The sequence below is a fragment of the Emys orbicularis genome, chromosome 5, assembly GCF_028017835.1.
Source record: "Emys orbicularis isolate rEmyOrb1 chromosome 5, rEmyOrb1.hap1, whole genome shotgun sequence".
NCBI lineage: Eukaryota > Metazoa > Chordata > Testudines > Emydidae > Emys > Emys orbicularis.
The window spans coordinates 57,168,931-57,188,656 of NC_088687.1; the positions used below are offsets into that span (position 1 = coordinate 57,168,931).

At 43.3% G+C, this 19,726-nt stretch overlaps 1 protein-coding gene and 1 non-coding gene across 2 annotated transcripts in view; both read left to right on the forward strand.

Moving 5' to 3' along the window:
- Positions 1-19,726, forward strand: part of ABCE1 (ATP binding cassette subfamily E member 1) — a 40,396-nt gene that overhangs the window by 8,277 nt on the left and 12,393 nt on the right. Inside the window, exons 2-7 of the mRNA XM_065404637.1 lie at positions 12,865-13,022; positions 13,400-13,485; positions 15,928-16,025; positions 17,020-17,137; positions 18,167-18,304; positions 18,478-18,547. Of these exons, the coding sequence (XP_065260709.1) occupies positions 12,920-13,022; positions 13,400-13,485; positions 15,928-16,025; positions 17,020-17,137; positions 18,167-18,304; positions 18,478-18,547 (613 nt within the window). The 5' untranslated portion in view covers positions 12,865-12,919. The remainder of the gene's footprint in view (positions 1-12,864; positions 13,023-13,399; positions 13,486-15,927; positions 16,026-17,019; positions 17,138-18,166; positions 18,305-18,477; positions 18,548-19,726) is intronic.
- On the forward strand, positions 14,194-14,275 carry TRNAA-AGC (transfer RNA alanine (anticodon AGC)). Its single transcript has one exon. It is a non-coding gene; the product is annotated as a tRNA-Ala (tRNA).

Here is a 19,726-nt window from a genome sequence, read left to right on the forward strand (position 1 = left end):
CTTCTCCCAAAAATCATTTACTGGGGGAAAAAATGGAGAGGAAGAAAGTATAAAGTTAATCAAATCTTTAGATTTTTTTTCTTTATTTGTACCATAACATTATAAAACAAGCTTATTTACCAATTCAATGCAAAGGCATGGGTAACGCCAGTGAACTCTGCAGACTTGTCAATAAAGTAGTGCCTACTTTACTAAGGGACTAATTCAAAACTCATCAAGGGGAATCTTACTTATTTCAATGGGTTTTGAATCGGGTCCTGCAATGAGTACCAAGCCAACGAACTCCTGCAGCAACACAGTTCTCATTGCAAAATAGTATACACTAGTAAGTAAAAATGCCAGCTAGTGATTTGTGAGTTTTGTATTGCTTATCTGGTGGGGAAAAGCCCTTTAGCTACTAAGGGTACGTCTACACTTACCTCCGGGTCCGACGGCAGGCAATCGATGTTCTGGGATCGATTTATCGCGTCTTGTCTAGACGCGATAAATCGATCCCAGATCGATCCCGGAAGTGCTCGCCGTCGACGCCGGTACTCCAGCTCGGCAAGAGGAGTACGCGGCATCGTCGGGGGAGCCTGCCTGCAGCGTCTGGACCCGCGGTAAGTTCGGACTAAGGTACTTTGAATTCAGCTACGTTATTAACGTAGCTGAATTTGCGTACCTTAGTCCGAAGTGGGGGGGTAGTGTGGACCAGGCCTAAGCATCAAATTTAAAAAAAAAAAAAAAAAAAAAAAAGGCAGTCATTGACCCCACTGTTTACGAAGGACTTTATTGGGGGAAAGGTAATATTAAGGATATATTCATGAATCCAGAACACACATACTTTCAGAAAAACCTTTTTGCATGTCGTAGGAGGAAAGTCATTTTAAAAAATGGCAAGGTCTGGAAACTCCACACACACATTAATTTTGTCTCCAGTGAGGACTAATACTTTTTAGTATATTTTAGATGATTTAATGATTCCTTTTTTTTTTTTTTTTAGTTATTCATTATAAAAAGGCCAGAGGGTCCTTGACTAAGATTTGAGACTTCAAATCTACAGGTGTGAGATAATGAGAGCTTCTACACAGCTGAGTGTTTAAGTTCCATAGATACTAAGCTTCTGAGGAGTCTCTCTTATGTTCTCTAGGCCAGGCATTCATTATTGTGTATTGGGCTCCCCAGGCTGGACACTTTCTACCCTTGTTCTGTAACTGGACTCATGTGGAGGTGGACCCCTGCCTCCAGGCAGAAAACCGCTAACATCAGTGGGCTCTATGCTGTCACAGGGGGTTTGCCTGGATAGATCCAATTGCCGGCTTGGGGCCTTAGTCTATACATTCACTGATTATTTTTAAATTATTTTAACACCTGTATTATATGTAAATACACAAGATTTTCATTCAAAAATTTCTAACAACTTATTCAAGAAAATTATTTTAAAATTATATTATGAAGAGAAATAAATAAAACTTCAGAATTGTCTGGTGTTTTTTTTTTTAAAGTAGAAAATTCCCTCCTAGACTTCCCTTATATAGGTAGCTGCTGTAAATACCTATTAAATGTGAATTTTTTAAAAAAATGCTATGGTTAAATACATTTGGAAATTGAGAAATAGTATATTTTATTTAAAAGAAATATCAGGAAGTCTAGAAATACTCAGGTTTCAGAGTGGTAGCTGTGTTAGTCTGTATCAGCAAAAAGAACGAGGAGTACTTGTGGCACCTTAGACTAACAAATTTATTTGGGCATAAGCTTTCATGGGCTAAAACCCACTTCATCAGATGCATGCAGTGGAAAATACAGTAGGAAAATATATATACACAGAGAACATGGAAAAAATGGGGGTTGCCATACCAACTCTAACTAGACTAATCAATTAAGGTGGGCTATTATCAGCAGGAGTTAAAACTTTTGTAGTGATAATCAGGATGGCCCATTTCAAAAAGTTGACAAGAAGGTGTGAGTAACAGTAGGGGGAAAATTAGCACGCGGAAATAGTCTTTAGTTTGTGTAATGACCCATCCACTCCCAGTCTTTATTCAAGCCTAATTTAATGGTGTCCAGTTTGCAAATTAATTCCAGTTCTGCAGTTTCTCGTTGGAATCTGTTTTTTAAAGGTTTTTTTTGTTGAAGATTGCGATTTTTTAGGTTTGTAATTGAGTGTCCAGGGAGGCTGAAGTGTTCTCCAACTGGTTTTTGAATGTTATAATTCTTGATGTCGGATTTGTGTCCATTATTCTTTGCGTAGAGACTGTCCAGTTTGGCCAACGTACGTGGCAGAGGGGCATTGCTGGCACATGATGGCATATATCACATTGGTAGATGTGCACATGAACAAGCCCCTGATGGTGTGGCTGATGTGGTTAGGTTCTATGATGGTATCCCTTGAATAGATATGTGGACAGAGTTGGCAACGGGCTTTGTTGCAAGGATAGGTTCCTGGGTTAGTGTTTTTGTTGTGTGGTGTATGGTTGCTCGTGAGTATTTGCTTCTGGTTGGGGGGCTGTCTGTAAGCGAGGACTGGCCTGTCTCCCAAGATCTATGAGAGTGAGGGATCGTCCATCAAGGATCATCCAGAAGATGTGCTGGAGAGGTTTTAGTTGGGGGCTGAAATACTCCGTTTACACTTGCAGCACTAAGCTTATTTTTGCTCTTTACTACCAGTTAAAGGCTGAAAGTTAGTTCCTTCCGACCTTCAGTGTATGGGGCACAAACTTAAAATATTGCATATAATATTGTTAGGTAAAAAGCAAGTCCTTACTCACCTCTCCAGCACCCGAGTTCGTGCGGAGTTGGTATGGGCTCACAATCTGTCAGAGACCAGACACCAATTCGTTGATCAACGGGCTCACACTATCCTTAGCTTAAAAGGCTTCAGAGTAATGTGGCAAGTTTATTAGGGGTGAGCATCAATATTTATACACAGAAGTAAACAAAGTGATTAACAGATCATAATGGTCATGCATAATCAATCAAGATTCTACAGGATAAAACAGGTTAAAATGTAGATTCAAAAAGACAAAAGGGGAGATGGCTACTTAAGGGGAAGAGGGTGTCATGAGTAGTTCGCAGGTCAGAGCTTTGATTAAAAGTTCAGACAGAGACATCAAGTCTGGGTTAAGTTTAAGCTCATCAAAAGTTCAGACTCAACATTCCTCCATTTGTAGCTTTGGGATAACTATTTACCAAAAGCTACACCCCATTTTAAGGAGCCAAGGGCCGCTTGGCAATTTCAGCCTGGGCCAACTCGAAGAGAGTAAGGCCCTTGGCTGAAGTAGGAAAAGAATAAACTGACCCACATGAGTCTATGAGGGAGGGGACACACTGAATACAGCAACACAGTATTATAAGGATTACTATGGCCCCAACAATACCCACCAAGAGTTTTTTAACCCACCCAAATCCAGGCAGCCAATTCCATAAGGCTCCCCACCAATCATAAGGTGGCTGGCCAGAGGAGTAGTTCTTAGCCATTTCCCTTAGATGTTTGGTACGTTGAAAAGTGTCAGAGTAGGTGTCATTTACAAAAACACAGCATTCTTCATTTATGAGGGCGCAAGTTCCTCCCTGGGCTGCTAACATTATGTCTAAAGCCATTCGGTTTTGCAAAGCTAACTGGCGCAGCTGGGACATTTCCCCGGCCTGATTCTCAAATAGGGTCGCAGTTTCATTGGTTAAAGATTCTAGTAGTCCCTGTAGACGGATGACACCACCCCTCAAGCTAATGAGACCAGCCCACCGCTGCCACGACAAACCATCACGGATATTAATATCTCTGAAGGTTTCACGGATGTTACGAACGTGGGGAAAATGAGGGGGAGTGAGGGAGATGCGAGAAGGCGGTGTTAGCCACGCTAAATAACATGACTCTGCCCAATCAGGGGAGAGAAAGTAATAAGCTTTGGGCCCGCACACCCAGTATGTTCCATACAATGCGTTTCGGGTATTCCATTGCTCAAAGTAGGAGGTAACCCACCACCCGTTGGACCATTGTTCCCCTGGTAACGCAGAGGGGTCGTTGTGCGAACTGCAGAGGCACAGTTTGGTAGTGGTGTTTTCAAAGGGCAGTGTAGTACTGCTTGAGCAGTTGTAGAAGGCAATCGTATATCCCTTAGCAATTAGTTGGACACTCTCGTGATCTGAGCAGGGCTTCTTAAAAGCTGACTCTGAAGGCTTGCCCACCCATGAAAAAGTTGGATCGGGGTGAGGGATCCACATATGGGATAAGTGGGATGCGCAAGGCTTGAAGCCAAGATTTTTGCTAAAGGCGGTGCCATTAAAATACATGTTGCATTTACTTGTTCCCACAAAAGTTGACCCCTTTTCTTTAACAAAACACAGTGATCCTGTCTGATTGGTTACCCTGAGATATCTGTTAATTGGCACTCCTGTTTTGTCCCATGTAAGATTGTGTTGGACTGGATTTTTTTCTCTAGCCGGTGGCATCCAAGTCATATTAGCAGTGGTCAGGGGAATGGGTGTGAAGGGGAGTCCCTGTTCTGCATTTACTGGAAATTGAGTACATACCCAGCAATTACTTCTATTTCCTAAAATACGAGTTTTAACCTCGTGGGAATATCTAATAAAAGCATTATCTTCATAAGCAGAAAATAAACTAAAAAGGCATAATAAAAAACATACAGTTGTCAGAATAAAAGGTCCTCTCATTTTTGCCGAGTCAATTTAAGTCTGATGTCTGAAAGAGGTAAGCTGGTCCACTGGTCGGAGGCAGTGTCCTCAGTGGTGGCAAGAGCTGCTGGTCCGTCACTGTGGTCCACTACGGCTGGCTTGACGTGGGAGTGGTGGATCCAGGATTTGCGTCCTTCCAGGAACACTGCAGTCTGGGTTGTTAAAAGAACCTGGTGGGGTCCAGTAAACCTCGGCTGGAGGGTGTCGCCACGAACAAACTTTTTGGCCCAGACGAAGTCCCCTGGTTGGAACGGGTGGATCTGTTCTTCCAGCGGCACGGTCTGGGAAAACTGCGAGGCTTTCCAAAGGGTACGGAGGCGAGCCTGTAGGGAGAGAAACTGGCACGCGGTCATATGATCCCCTCCCAATAGTGAAACATCAGCACGTGGTAGCGCCCCGCCTTTGAAAGGGGGGTGTCCATAGAGCAGTTCAAAGGGGGATAATCCCAATACACGGGTTGGGTGAGTACGAAGGTGAAACAGGACCAAGGGAAGTACCTGAGGCCACTTTAACCCTGTTTCCTGACAGTATTTAGCCAATGTAAACTTAAGCTCCCTATTCATACGCTCAACTTTCCCGCTAGACTGGGGGTGGTAGGGTGTATGAAAGGAGTGTGAAATGCCCAGTCCTTGTTCTAAACGGCCAAGGACATGACCAGTAAAGTGAGGTCCGCGATCTGAGTCAAGCACGAGAGGGATGCCAAAACGGGGTACAATGTCTCTAAGGAGAATCTTCGCCACTGTGGCAGCAGTACAATTAGCAGTAGGAAAAGCTTCGACCCAGGAAGTCAGAGGGCAAACCAAAACAAGGAGGTACTTTTTCCCAAAAGCCTTTGGCATATCTGCAAAGTCAATTTGAAGATGTTGAAATGGAGCAGCAGGCGGAGGTCTTCCACCCTTAATTTTGTTAAGAGGCGGAGCAGGTCCATTACGCTGACATGTGCTGCATGCTTTCACTATTGACAGGCAGTAGGGTTGAATGCCTGGAGCATACCAAAAGCGAGCGATGATGTCCACAAGGGCGTGCGTGCCGTAGTGACCCCCCTTATCATGGTGCCAGCGAACTGCCACGGGGTATGTGGAGCGAGGGAGGCAGGCTCGGCCATCCGGCATAAGCCAGGTCCCTTTGACCAGAGTGGCTCCGAGGCTCTCCCACGACTGTAGTTCAGCAGCGGGTACTGGTACGGGGTGCGGTGGAGTAAAGGAGGAGGCTGCAATAGCCAACGTGGGCATGGCTAAGGGTAAGACGGCAGCCGTCTTGGCGGAGGCGTCAGCCAAGGCATTCCCACGGGTGACAGGGCTATCATCTTTAGTATGGGCCCGGCAGTGAACTACAGCCAGGACCGAGGGTTCTTGGAGGGCGTCCAAAAGCTTGTGGATGAGGGGGAGGTGCTGAATGGGTTTTCCGGCAGCTGTCTGGAAACCTCGAAACTTCCAGAGGTGGATGTGACAATGCACAACTCCAAAAGCATACTTGCTATCAGTAAAAATGGTAACGGTCTTACCAGCGGCCAACTGGCAAGCTCGGGCCAGGGCATAGAGTTCGGCGGCTTGGGCTCCCCAGTTGCCTGGCAGTGAGGCGGCCTCTTGAATGTCCCATTCAGAGGTGACTGCATAACCGGTGAAACGCTTGCCATCAACATAGAAGGAGCTTCCGTCCGAGAAGAGGATGCAATCAGGGTTGTCCAGTGGCACGTCAAACAGGTTGTCCCTTATCTGTAAGATGCTATAAACTACTTCCACACAGTCATGCTGATCCTGGAGGACTGGCAGGTCAGGAAGCAAGGTAGCTGGATTAAGGGGCCCACACCTTTCAAAAATTAGGTTAGTGTCTTCTAAGAGTTCGGCCTCTAGCTGTTGCTGACGATGGGCCGAAAAGACTTGGGTTGTGCCCCTACGCAGAAGGGCTGACAAGGCATGAGCGGTCCAAACCGTGGTAAAATGACCCAGGGTCAGGCTCTTTGCCTTTGTGATCAGCAGGGCAGCTGCTGCCAGAGTCCGGGTGCAGGATGGGGTTCCCTGAGCGACAGGGTCGATCTGCTGAGAGTAAAAAGCAAGCGGGAAATGGTGGGGCCCGCTCAGCTGGGTAAGGACTCCACTAGCAATTCCGCCCCTCTCGTGGACAAAAAGGTGAAAGGGTTTGCTGTAATTGGGGGGGCGGAGAGACATGGAGGAGGCCACACTGTCCTTGAGTAACTGAAAGGCTTGGATCGTGTCCGGGGACCACTGCAAAGGGTCAGGAGCAAGGTTAGCAGTGAGTCGGTGGAGCGGTTTGCTTAACTCCCCGCAGGACGGCAACCAGGGGCGACAGAAGCCAATTAATCCTAAGAAACCTCGAAGTTGTTTCTTGGTGTTTGGCAGAGGGCAGTTTTGGATAGTCTTTATGCGGACTGGGTCCATTTGTCTCCCCTCTGGGGTTAATAGGAAGCCCAGATATCGGACCTTCTGTGAGACCCACTGAATCTTGTTAGGGTCTACCTTGTGGCCTCTGGTGTGTAGGTATAATAAAAGTGCCTTACCATCGATGCGGAGGGCAGCTTCTTCGCGGTTACCTAATAGGATGTCATCTACGTATAGGACTACCGTGGATCCCTGCGGACTGGTGAAGCCTTCCAAGTCGTGGCGGAGGCATTGGCTGAAAATCGTGGGGCTGTCTCTGTAGCCTTGAGGAAGTCGTTGCCAGACATAACTTTGTCCCTCCCAGGTGAAACCAAAGAGATACTGAGAGTCTGGGTGCACAGGAATGCTGAAAAAGGCTGATTTTAAGTCAATAACAGTGAACCACTCAGCATCCCAGGGGATTTGGCTGATGATAGTAGCTGGATCAGGAATTACTGCATGAAGAGGGACCACATACTGATTAACAACCCGTAGATCCTGTACAAAGCGCCAACGAATAGGGTCTCCATCCTTTTTAGGAGGCTTTTTGACAGGCAGTATAGGGATGTTACAGGGAGTGCGCTGAGGGCGGACTAGCTTTTGTGCAATGAATCCCTCGATAATGGGGCGGATGCCCTCCCGGGCTTCCAGCGACAGGGGGTATTGAGGGACTGACGGGGGGGTTAAGGAGGGCTTCACTTGAATCCTTACTGGCTCTGCCGAAAGGAGCAGGCCAACATCAGTGTCAGAAATTCCCCAGAGGGTTAAAGGCAAGTCAGTGAGGTCAGGGGAGAGAGAGGGGGGGGTTTCCCAATTACCCTGAGTTGGGGCCGAATCTCCTAACACTGTCATCAATAATCCTACCCCTTCAGGAGTGCAGGTTAAAGTAGCTTCAAGCTTACAGAGTAAATCCCGGCCCATCAAAGGGATCGGACAAGCTGGGGAAAAAAGAAAACGGTGAGAAAAACATTTATCAGCATAAATAACATTTAGAGGCAAAGTGAGTCCCAGAGACTGTGGGTTGCCCTCCACCCCAGTTGCAGTTTTAACCTCAGAGGATAGCCAGGGAGAGGGGGCATGATTTAAAAGAGAGAAAGTAGCTCCAGTATCAATGAGGAAGGAGACAGGCAGTCCTTGGACTGAAAGGGTTAGACGAGGCTCTTTGCTGGGAGGGGAGAAAGTGAGGAAGGAGCCGGCTAAAGACATTAAGGAAATAAGACCATCACATTGTTTGCCTTCGCCCCCGGGGTACCGTCATTGAGGAGGCTGAGTTTGCTGCAGCTGCTGCTGTTGCCCGTAGTTGATCCAGGCCTGGGGAACGGGCTGAGCTGGTGGTGCAGGGGTGTATTCGTCCCTGGTGTAAGTATCTGCGGATGCGACCGGACCCTCTGGGCGTCCCCAGGGGCATTCACGTTTAAAGTGACCGGGCTGTCCGCACTGAAAACAATTTCCTGGTGGCTGGGGTTGCCAGGACCCTCTTCCCCGAGCACCCTGAAATCCCCTGCCACGGCCACGGCCTCTGCCTCGAACACCGCCGCGAAAAGCTAAAGCCATCAACTTATATTCTTCCTTTTTCTCTTTCTTTTTACTACTTTCCCTTTCTTTCTCCCATGCAAAATCAGCTACGTCCAACACTGAAGTGACTGACTCACCTCCCCAACCAGGGCGAAACTTTAAGAAATAATCCCTTACAGGGGGCACTGACTGATTCACAAAAAATGAAATAAGAGTAGGGTGGTCTGCTTCTCTCTCAGGATCCATCTGAGTGAACATTCGGGCCCCCTCCAATAGCCTCGACCAGAACTTTCTGGGTGGCTCATCAGATTCCTGCCGAATCTGCATGAACTTAGCCTGATTAGGCGAGCGGCGAGCCATTTCTTTGAGTCTCTCTAACAATCGCTCTCGATCTGTTCGCAGCTGAGTCAGCCTTGGCTGACTCCAGTCTAGGGGATTCCAGCCAGCGGCTTGATCCCGCCTATCCATCCAAGTAGTATTAACCGCATCGCTATCCCCCCATGTCCTTTCTGCCATCCACAATCTACTACGTTCCTCTCCGGTCAAAACTCTACTTAACAACTGATCTACATCCGTATAAGTAGGATTATGACTTGAAAACAATCTTTCTAAAAGTTCTGTGATCTTTCGGGGATTTTCCCCAAAGGACCCTGACGACCGTCCCCACTCTTTCAAGTCCCATTCTAGCCATCCTTTATATTCCACAATATTAGTATGTTGTAACTGGCCATTATTGTCCACAAAAGGTTGGTCGTGCACCTGTAAAGGCATTTCTCTTACACCTTTATCACTCACAAAAGGTTTGGCGGAGGCAGCCTCTGGGCTATCCTCAGGGGAGGGATATGCAACCTGCTGCATCTGCTTGATCTTTTGCCTAGTAATTACTCCTCCCGAGGTGTGCCCTTCCATTTCCCCCTTATCCCTCTGCAGAGATTCCGATCTGGAGTCCTGCAGATTCCCCTCTGCACTCTGGAGAGAGTCCCCCTGCGGAGGAATAGGGGCAGGTGCAGTGGGGACCAACTGACGAGTCAAAACATGCCGTGGTTTACACCCTTCATTGAAATAACATGGAGGGGGTTCACTCTCGGGAGAGTACCTGACTGCCATAATTTTTAAAGATTTCCACAGCTCTGCTGCTGTGTCCCAACAAAACCAGTAACATAACTGTCCCGGATGGTCTTTTTCGATCTGGCTCCTTACTCCTCTTAAGGCAGCCTGTTCGAAAGAGCCATACGAAGGCCACCTCATCTCCGGGTCGGCCAATACCGCGGTATACCCAGTCCAATTCCTTACACACAGTGTGTACAACTTCCTCCTAGACATTCCTGTCTGTACTGGGAGTTTCCCTTCGTTCCATAACTTATTTACAATCCCCAACGGACTCTCAAGAGGCACGCTAGTCCCTTGACCCATGGTGTCTGACAGGAGCCCTCCAACTGGCGTTTATCCTGCTGTCCAGTACACGACCCCTCAATATTGAATTGGCTGGGAGAAATCTCCCGTGGCGCCTGCCAATTCGTATATGAGTGGTCTGACCACTGGACAGAGGCACCGCACCAGAAGGAAATCCCGGACGAGCCCCCAAATTGTTAGGTAAAAAGCAAGTCCTTACTCACCTCTCCAGCACCCGAGTTCGTGCGGAGTTGGTATGGGCTCACAATCTGTCAGAGACCAGACACCAATTCTTTGATCAACGGGCTCACACTATCCTTAGCTTAAAAGGCTTCAGAGTAATGTGGCAAGTTTATTAGGGGTGAGCATCAATATTTATACACAGAAGTAAGCAAAGTGATTAACAGATCATAATGGTCATGCATAATCAATCAAGATTCTACAGGATAAAACAGGTTAAAATGTAGATTCAAAAAGACAAAAGGGGAGATGGCTACTTAAGGGGAAGAGGGTGTCATGAGTAGTTCGCAGGTCAGAGCTTTGATTAAAAGTTCAGACAGAGACATCAAGTCTGGGTTAAGTTTAAGCTCATCAAAAGTTCAGACTCAACAATATCCTTCATGTATGATGCGCACACAAGACCCTGTCCCTTCCCTATCTGCTTATGAATTCAATATGCACCACACACCTCTTATTCTTCCATGTTTCAGTAGATCAGATTTTTTCCTTTTCTTTTCTGCATATAATTGTCATAGGCAGTAAGCAATCTGTAAACTCCCGAAAGATGTTGTTTGAGAACTCCCTATACTTATCATAGGTTAGACGAGAAAGTGTAGCATATCTTCAAATAACATTTCATATGTGCAATAGGAAAGACTTTATTTCTTTAATGTGAACTAGTGGAATTCTTCCATCAGTGAGGGGACTGTTTAGATTGTTGGAACTTTGAGTATTTCAAGACCTCCTGATATTAGTACATTACAACTTCTCTGTTCATAACGTCAAATTTATGTTAGTTTTATCTTGGAATATAAATATTGGCATGCTGGATACTACACTACGCTTGGTTTGAATTGTAACTTCTCTGCATGGCCCCAACCCATAGTACCCAGCAATGTTAAACTGTAACTGAAAATGCTTTGTACTTCAGTTGCCAGAGAGGCTACCCACAATGTAGGCCCAATATTATACTTACCTTAAATCATTTAAGGTGATGAGTCTTTCATCAGTAACCAAGGTTAAACCCTTTCTCAAGCACTGATCACCACCTAGAAGAGTTGTATTCATGCCATTGAACCCCAACAAGCAGTCGTGACCAGAGGCTTCAAGAGGTGGTACACCGCAGCGAGGATTCCTAAGCCTTGTCATTAGACTATTCGGTCTCTCTCCAAACCGTAACATCTTGTGAAATGCTGGTGACTTCATAACTCAACCTTACTCTATTTTAGATTGAAGTGAATAAGGGAGGTCCATAAAGGTGGAATGAAAGAGAAGATCAATGGCTATTTTAAATATCACATTATCAGAATATTTTGGACAAAAAATTACGAACACTCTTTAAAATAAAATGTTTAAAATCCATTAACTGTCAGGACCTAAATTTAGCATTCTGTTTCCTCTGCCATAGTTGATGACCTCGTAAACACCTAATACAATATAACATTTGCACCTCTTGCCCTACTTTAGCTATTTGTGAGGCTAACAACTACTGTAGGGAAAAACAGAACTCTACACTTAGGCTTTCAGTCTTTTATTTCCTCTCTTAACATACATTTATTTGTAACTTCAAGGACATTTAATAATTAATCCAAGATCCTAGAAATTTTTAAAATATTTTTTAAAATTATTCAGTTAACCTCCAGTTGCTTTTCTTTTATTTGGTTTCTTGAAATCTTTAAGCCCTTGTCATAGGGGCACCAATTGCTTGGAGAATACAATATGTGTAGTTGCTATAACTTAAACTCTCAAAATCAAATAATCAGTTTGGCCTCTGTGAGTGTGTCTATAATAGACGCACACAATTTCATATTTTCATAGCAATGGTCACAACTGTTTATGGTTTTTACTTTAATAGCAAGGATGCAGCTCTAACAAGTTCACCTCGTAGCAGGTGGCATAAATCTGTGAATGAATCACCGTATAGAACTGAAATTTACTCTGTCAGCAATAAATATGCCCACCCTCTGCCTTAATACTTTCTAATATGACGTATTTTTCTTGTAAGTAGAGTTGCATTAAAAGAGTATGCATTGACTTATGAGGAGAGGCTGGGGGCACTGGGCTTATTTAGTCTGCAGAAGGGAAGAGTGAGGAGGGATTTGATAGCAGCCTTCAACTATCTGAAGGTGGGTTCCGAAGAGGTGTAGCTCGGCTGTTCTCAGTGGTGGCAGATGACAGAACAAGGAGCAATGGTCTCAAGTTGCAGTGGGGGAGGTCTAGGTTGGATATTAGAAAAATCTATTTCACTAGGAGGGTGGTGAAGGACTGGAATGAGTTACCTAGGGAAGTGGTGGAATCTCCATTCTTAGAGGTTTTTAAGGCCCAGCTTGACAAAGCCCTGGCTGGGATGATTTAGTTGGGGTTGGTCCTGCTTTGAGCAGGGAGTTGGACTAGATGACTTCCTGAGGTCTCTTCCAATACTAATCTTCTATGATTTGCAGTTGTCATGTTGGCTTCATTTTAGAGTTGGAAAATAGTAATGAAATTGAAAGTTTGTGCTAAAGTCATTCTGCAATTACCATATTAAAACTGCCAACATTTAATTGTCTTTCTGAATTTGTTCAATGGACTGTAAGAACAATACACATTTTATTTGGGTACATGAACTTCTATTTGTAATTTCAACTAGATATAGCTTTGCCGTGTTATTGGTGATGATTATGATCCAGTTCTTTTTGTTTGTTTTTAGACCCTGAAGTCTTGGAATCTCTAATTGGTGTATATATAAACCTAAATTGCACAATATGGCCGACAAGTTAACAAGAATTGCTATTGTCAACCATGACAAATGTAAGCCAAAGAAATGCCGTCAGGAGTGCAAAAAGAGCTGTCCGGTGGTTCGAATGGGTGAGAAATGCAGTGAAACATATTTAAACAATGCAAGAGACTTTAAATAATGTGCCTAGTTGTTTGCTGTCCGCCTTAGTAGAATTTACTAGTAGAAACTCAGTGAGAGCTTTCTGAATCATACTATGAATACATTTGTGTAATATATAAGGAGCTTGGGTGAGGTCAAATATGATTAAAAACTGTCTGCAAATTGTGCACAGCAATAATGCTAAGAAATATTAACTACTCAGTTTCAGGGCTTCTTTTGAATCCTTTTTCGCTGGAGAAATTTAAGGCAACTACAGGATTTCTATGTGGCGTTTACAGATCATGCTGATAACAAACCTGATTCATCAGCATTGTGTCTTGTGTTAACATGCATTCTTTTTCACCAGGAAAACTATGCATAGAAGTCACACCACAGAGCAAAATAGCATGGATTTCTGAAACACTCTGTATTGGTTGCGGTATTTGCATTAAGGTAAAAGATATTTTTATATATATAAACTTTTAAAAAATACAATTTCAATTTCTTTAAAAGTATATACTTCTCATAAGAAACAGTGTATCTTCAGAATTGGATAGAAAAACTGTAATATAACTTCAGATAGGAGATAAACTATGCACCTTTTTATATTTAGGCTTGACAGAATTTTATTTTTTTATTTAGTTTTGACAGCTATTGATTTATTTTTAAGTATTTTTTTATTTGAATTTTGACAATTGTGAGAAATTATGGAAGGGTCGGACAATAAGGGGTGGGGTCAGACAATTATTTAATGACAGTAGACGTTGAGATTCAAAAAGTTGTTTTATAACCTTTAAAACAGAAATTGCCACCATCATGTCAAAATGTACCTAGTAATCTTATATCAAATTAAGTTCTCAAGCAGCATTTTTCTTTGTCTATTTGTATATTTTGATTATTATCAATGGAAATATTTTTTCATTGGTTTGTATGTGTGCAGTGAAATTGATGTTTACAGACTTTTACCAGTAAAAGTCTAATCCTTCCAATTCTATTTATATTATAGAGTCATTATTTAAATTGCCATATTTAGCTTTGAAAAAGTGAGCATAGGATTCATCTTGAAAATGTTGTGTCTGTTTCTCTGTTAAGCACAGAAAGAGATGTAATTTGACCCATCAATGTTATCTATAGGAGAGCTTAGTCTAGCAACAACCAGTTGTGGTTGTGGCCGAGTGGTTAAGGTGATGGACTAGCAATCCATTAGGGTCTACCTGCGCAGGTTTGAATCCTGCCAATTACGGAAGTGTTAGTGATCTCATTGTTGCAGTTTTAGGGGGGAGGGATAGCTCAGTGGTTTGAGCAGTGGCCTGCTAAACCTAGGGTTGTGAGTTCAATCTTTGAGGGGGGCCACTTAGGGATCTGGGGCAAAATCAGTATTTGATCCTACTAGTGAAGGCAGGTGGCTGGACTCGATGACCTTTCAGGGTCCCTTCCAGCTCTGTGAGATAGGTATAGAACATTGATCGTTTCTCTCGGTAGTTTCTGTGGTCAAAAATCTAAATCCGTTAGCATTTGGAGGGATTTTTTTTTAAACATATTAGCAACTTAATACATTTAAGAATACAGTAACTCCTCACTTAAAGTCGTCCTGGTTAATGTTGTTTCGTTGTTACATTGCTGATCAATTAGGGAACATGCTCATTTAAAGTTGTGCAATGCTCCCTTCTAATGTCGTTTGGCAGCCGCCTGCTTTGTCCACTGCTTGCAGGAAGAGCAGCCTCTTGCAGCTAGCTGGTGGGGGCTTGGAACCAGGGTGGATGGGCAGCTCCCCTTATCAGCTCCCCTAAGTTCCCTGTGCAGCAGCTGCCCAGCAGGTTAGCAGTTGCAGCTGTCCCTCCCCCCACTGCCCTGTGCTGCTCCTGCCCTCTGCCTTGGAGCTGCTCCCCGAGACTCCCGCTTGCTGTGGGGGGGGGGGAAGGGGTTGGGGAGGGAAGGAAGAAGGGAGCTGTCAGGGTGTCCCCCTCCCCCTGCACCCTGCTTACCCCATCTTCCATAGAGCAGGGGGGACACACGACAGGGCTCAGGACAGAGGGAGTTTGCTGGCAGCAGCAGCAGCTGCGGTCTCAGCAAGCTGATCTAATTAACAAGGCAGTGTACTTAAGGGGAAATGTGCATCTCTCTCTCTCTCACACACTGTGTCTGTCTCTGTCTGCGATGCTCTCTCCCCTCCCTCCATTCCTGCTGCCTTGTAGACTGTGAGAGTTAACCCTTGAGGGCTCAGCCAATTGCTAGTTCATCATTTAACAGTAAGGCATTCCCTGGAAAATATCCCACCCTCTGACTGTTCCACCTCAACCAAGCTTCACAATCATCATCACTGTGTACCAGTATTAAATTGTTTGTTTAAAACTTATACTGTGTGTGTGTGTGTGTATGTGTGTATATATATACACACACCTCTACCCCGATATAACGCTGTCCTCGGGAGCCAAAAAATCTTACCGCGTTATAGGTGAAACCGCGTTAAATCGAACTTGCTTTGATCCGCCGGCGCGCACAGCCCTGCCCCCCCCCGGAGCGCTGCTTTACCGCGTTGTATCCGAATTCGTGTTATATCGGGTTGCGTTATATCGGGGTAGAGGTGTATATAATATAGTCTTTTGTCTGGTGAAAAAAAATTCCCTGGAACCTACCCCCCCCCTCATTTACATTAATTCTTATGGGGAAATTGGATTCACTTAACATCGTTTTGCTTAAAGTCGCATTTTTCAGGAACATAACTACAACATTAATTGAGGAGTTACTTTATGTATAAATATTTAGTACTGACCTACTTAAAGGTAAGAAGTGTGGCACTCACGATTGTAAACAACATGCTCGGGGTGACTTGTTCTGCATTGAATTGTTACAGTGTGCATTAGTAAGTAGTAAATTTGTTTGTTTAAATTATAGAAATGTCCTTTTGGAGCCTTGTCAATTGTTAACTTACCTAGCAACCTGGAGAAAGAAACAACACACAGATATTGTGCCAATGCCTTCAAACTTCACAGGTATCTTTTATTTTTCCTCAAGCCAACTTTATTTTACCCTATCCAATTTTAAATTAATGTAAAATGTAAATAATATTCTGGACTCCTAATTTCCAATGTTATTGGAGATGTGACACAGGATGAATCTATCTGGGTTTTTATATACATAGTCTTTTTGTTGTCAAATATTCGTCTCAGATAATTTTTTTGGCTTCGTTTAACGATCTCCTTGAACTTCTGTTATAATAAACTGAATCAAAAACCTGTAACTTTAAAATTCTTGAGACAAATGACTACTGGTCTGTCATCTCAAAGGGCAGGACGAATGACAAAAACATAATAAATAAAACAGGTCTGGTGCTCATAAAGCAGCCTTTCTAGAATTGGAGCATTTTATTTGTTTATGCAGTTCTATGGTATTCCTCACTTTAGTGTGTCAGCTTCTTGCAGACCTCGATTTATCTTCACAGCACCTGAATTTTATAGGTAGTGAAACGTAGGTAGAATGTTGGGTTACTAGCTCAGTCACACAAGAAGTCTGTGGCAGACCCTAGATCCGTGTTCCAAGTCCTGTGCCTTTACCTCAAGAACTTTCTCTCCCAAAATGTTTTCTTACTCTCTCTGTTAACAAGCATTATAAAGAAGTTGGAGTACAAGTGTGTCACTTCAAAGTGATTCTCTTTGAAAGAAAATGGAGATAGATAAACTTGGAATTAGTAGTGTCTGGTTATGGTCTAACAATAGTTTTAAATGTTTTTCCCTTCATTTTTGCTTTTTTATATATATATATATATATATATATATATATATATATATATATATATATATATATATATATATATATATATATATATATAATTATAATTAATTTCAGGTAATATTGAGGTAGAGACACTGAAATGGGTTGAATCACTCAGCAAGTGTTTAAAAAAAAAAAAAAAAAAGTGCCCTAGTATTTTGCATTTAATTGTGGTGGAAATTTTGGATTACACTGAATATATGACTTTATATACAGGTTGCCTATTCCTCGTCCAGGTGAAGTACTGGGATTGGTTGGAACCAACGGTATTGGAAAATCAACTGCCTTGAAAATTCTAGCTGGAAAGCAGAAGCCAAACCTTGGAAAATATGATGTATGTATAAAATAGAGCTTGGGAAATAGGTGATGATGGTTTGATGATGTGCTCAGTCTGTCCTTGTAACTTTTTCCTGCAACTGTCACATTGATATCAATGCTTCACATGGCTCGAACTTTGGGGAAGTGTTGGTGAGCTAGATACTGGTGTAGGTGCAGTAAAGTGGTGCTAAAGGTCTCTGCGCTGTTCTGCTAATACACTTTAACTATGATTTGTTTGCCTTTTCCAGCTCTGCTTCTCCTGGAGAATGCTTAGCATTATTCCCAAAATGAAACCAATCTCTTGACCTCCATCTCCACTCCAGTGTACCATGAGGGCCCAGTCAGACTTCCCAAGATAACCAGGAGTTGCAGTTCCCTTTTAACAAGTTTTTTGCCCACGTTAAATTTGCTCTGTGTCATGTTCTCTTACTTTCATCTCTTGGGAATGTCTGCTGGGAAGTAGGAGATGCATTTTTCTTGAATCTTTTTCTGTAAAGTGAAACTTTATCAGGCTAACCTTTGTCATTTAGCCCAGGCAACCATAAGACTAATGTACACATTTCAGATTGTGAAAGAATTGAGTAATAGAGTGACCCATACTCATCGTTCCATATGAAGTGGTTTGACTTCTGACACTGGCTTATTAAAACAAATTCATAGTACACTACTTACACTCCTTTAAATTTGTTTCTTGAAGATACTGTGTGTTTCTGCTGCCAAGACCTATTTAGGGTGCTTTCTCTTGCAAGAGTAAGTGACATCACACACCTGAAAGAGTACAAGGACCTGCACTCCTTATACAGCTTAAGGTGTTTCATGTCATTAACTATTTAAGTGGAAGCATAGAAAGTAAGTGAAGTAGTGACTGACCTTTTTTTGGGCTGTTCTGTTTTTATTGCATGTATCTTTGATGTCTACTCGCGTATTGTGTTTTGGAATCTTTAAAATTAAAACATTTCAGTTTATGTTTAGATCTACAAATAGCTTAAATTAATTTGCATATTTAAAATGCTCATATAAGTCCTAATACCTAATTTCTCTGTAGGATCCACCTGATTGGCAAGAAATCTTGACTTACTTTCGAGGATCTGAGTTGCAAAACTACTTCACCAAGATCCTGGAAGATGACCTCAAGGCTATCATCAAACCTCAGTATGTGGACCAGATCCCTAAAGCTGCAAAGGTAAGAAATTTTACCAGTTAGAAAGAACATGAGAAATTTCTTTCCATTAACACATGAAAAGCATAACATTTTGACATAGTGTTTTTTGTCTTTAAAGGTTCATATTGGGTTATTTGCAATATCTGAATGCTTAAATATTAAAAAAGGTTTGATTCTTACTTTTATCATGGCAGGGGACAGTGGGGTCTATTTTGGACAGAAAGGATGAAACTGACACACAGACTATTGTATGTAAGCAGCTTGGTAAGCAATGTTCCCTCCAATTTATTTATTTATTTATTTATTTATTTATCTTTTTAACTGACCAGGCTACAAACTCCATTAAGCGCTGTCCTTGTTTTATACCATGGAAATGTGGGCAAGATTTCACGTTTTTTAAGTGAGGAGTGTTTACAGGAAGGATTGTGTGTGCATATGGGGGCTGCCCTAGGGTGGCTCCTGCCCAGTATCACACATTAGTCCCCTCCCCGCCATTCATGGGGTCCCAAAGGGAAGCTATTAACTCTGCAGCAGCAGCCTTAGGAGCCCAGCCAGGAGTCTGTACAGGGCTGTGTGTGTCAGGTTGCACCTCCCCCAGGCTGGAGGTTTCAGGACCCCACCCTGCCAGGTGCTCCTAAGAAGGGGCCTAGGTCCATACTTCCCTCCACCGCCACCTCTTGGCAGCAGCAACCACCTTGTCCATAGAAACCGACCCCTGGGTGGGTAGAGGTGCTTTGGTCCAGTCAGGCTGCAGCTCTGGAGCCTCCGCTGACCTGGGCTGGTGCCCCTGAACCCAGCTGGGCACCTCACCTGATCTCGTGCGCAAGATGTATCACAGCCAACCAGGCCTGAGCATGTTCCTAAGATGGTGAGATGCTTCCACTTCCCCTGCAGGGTGGAGGTGAGATCATATACACCTTGGGGGGGCACACCATGTCCCTGTTGGGACTGCACAGAGGAGATATGAGAGGCATGGTATTTGACCTATGCCATACATACAAGATTGCTGCGCTTCCACACAGTTTACAGAGAACATTGTTGGCAAGTTACTTTGTTCTATAAATAAATTGGTAAGACCATGGTTCATGAAGTCACTTTAAAGAGTTTTTTGAGTAATTCACATTCAATTAAAGTTATCACTATCTAACAATGGAAAACTTAAATTATGTCTAGTTCAAAGATTGAAATTTACATTGGTCTGAACTTGGCCAGGACTGGATATATTCATTTCTGGACCAATGCCAAAAAATAACTGCTAGTGACACTCTTGATATCTAGTATCTTGCAAATCTGGATTAGAAACTAATAAATCACATCGTTGTGGAACTGAGGTCCTTAGCTTTCCCTGGTATAAAACATTTACTTTTAAAGTTTGGAAAATTTTTGGATTAATTTTAACTTGCATGTGTTACCCTCACCCAATCAATTCTGACAAGATTTTAG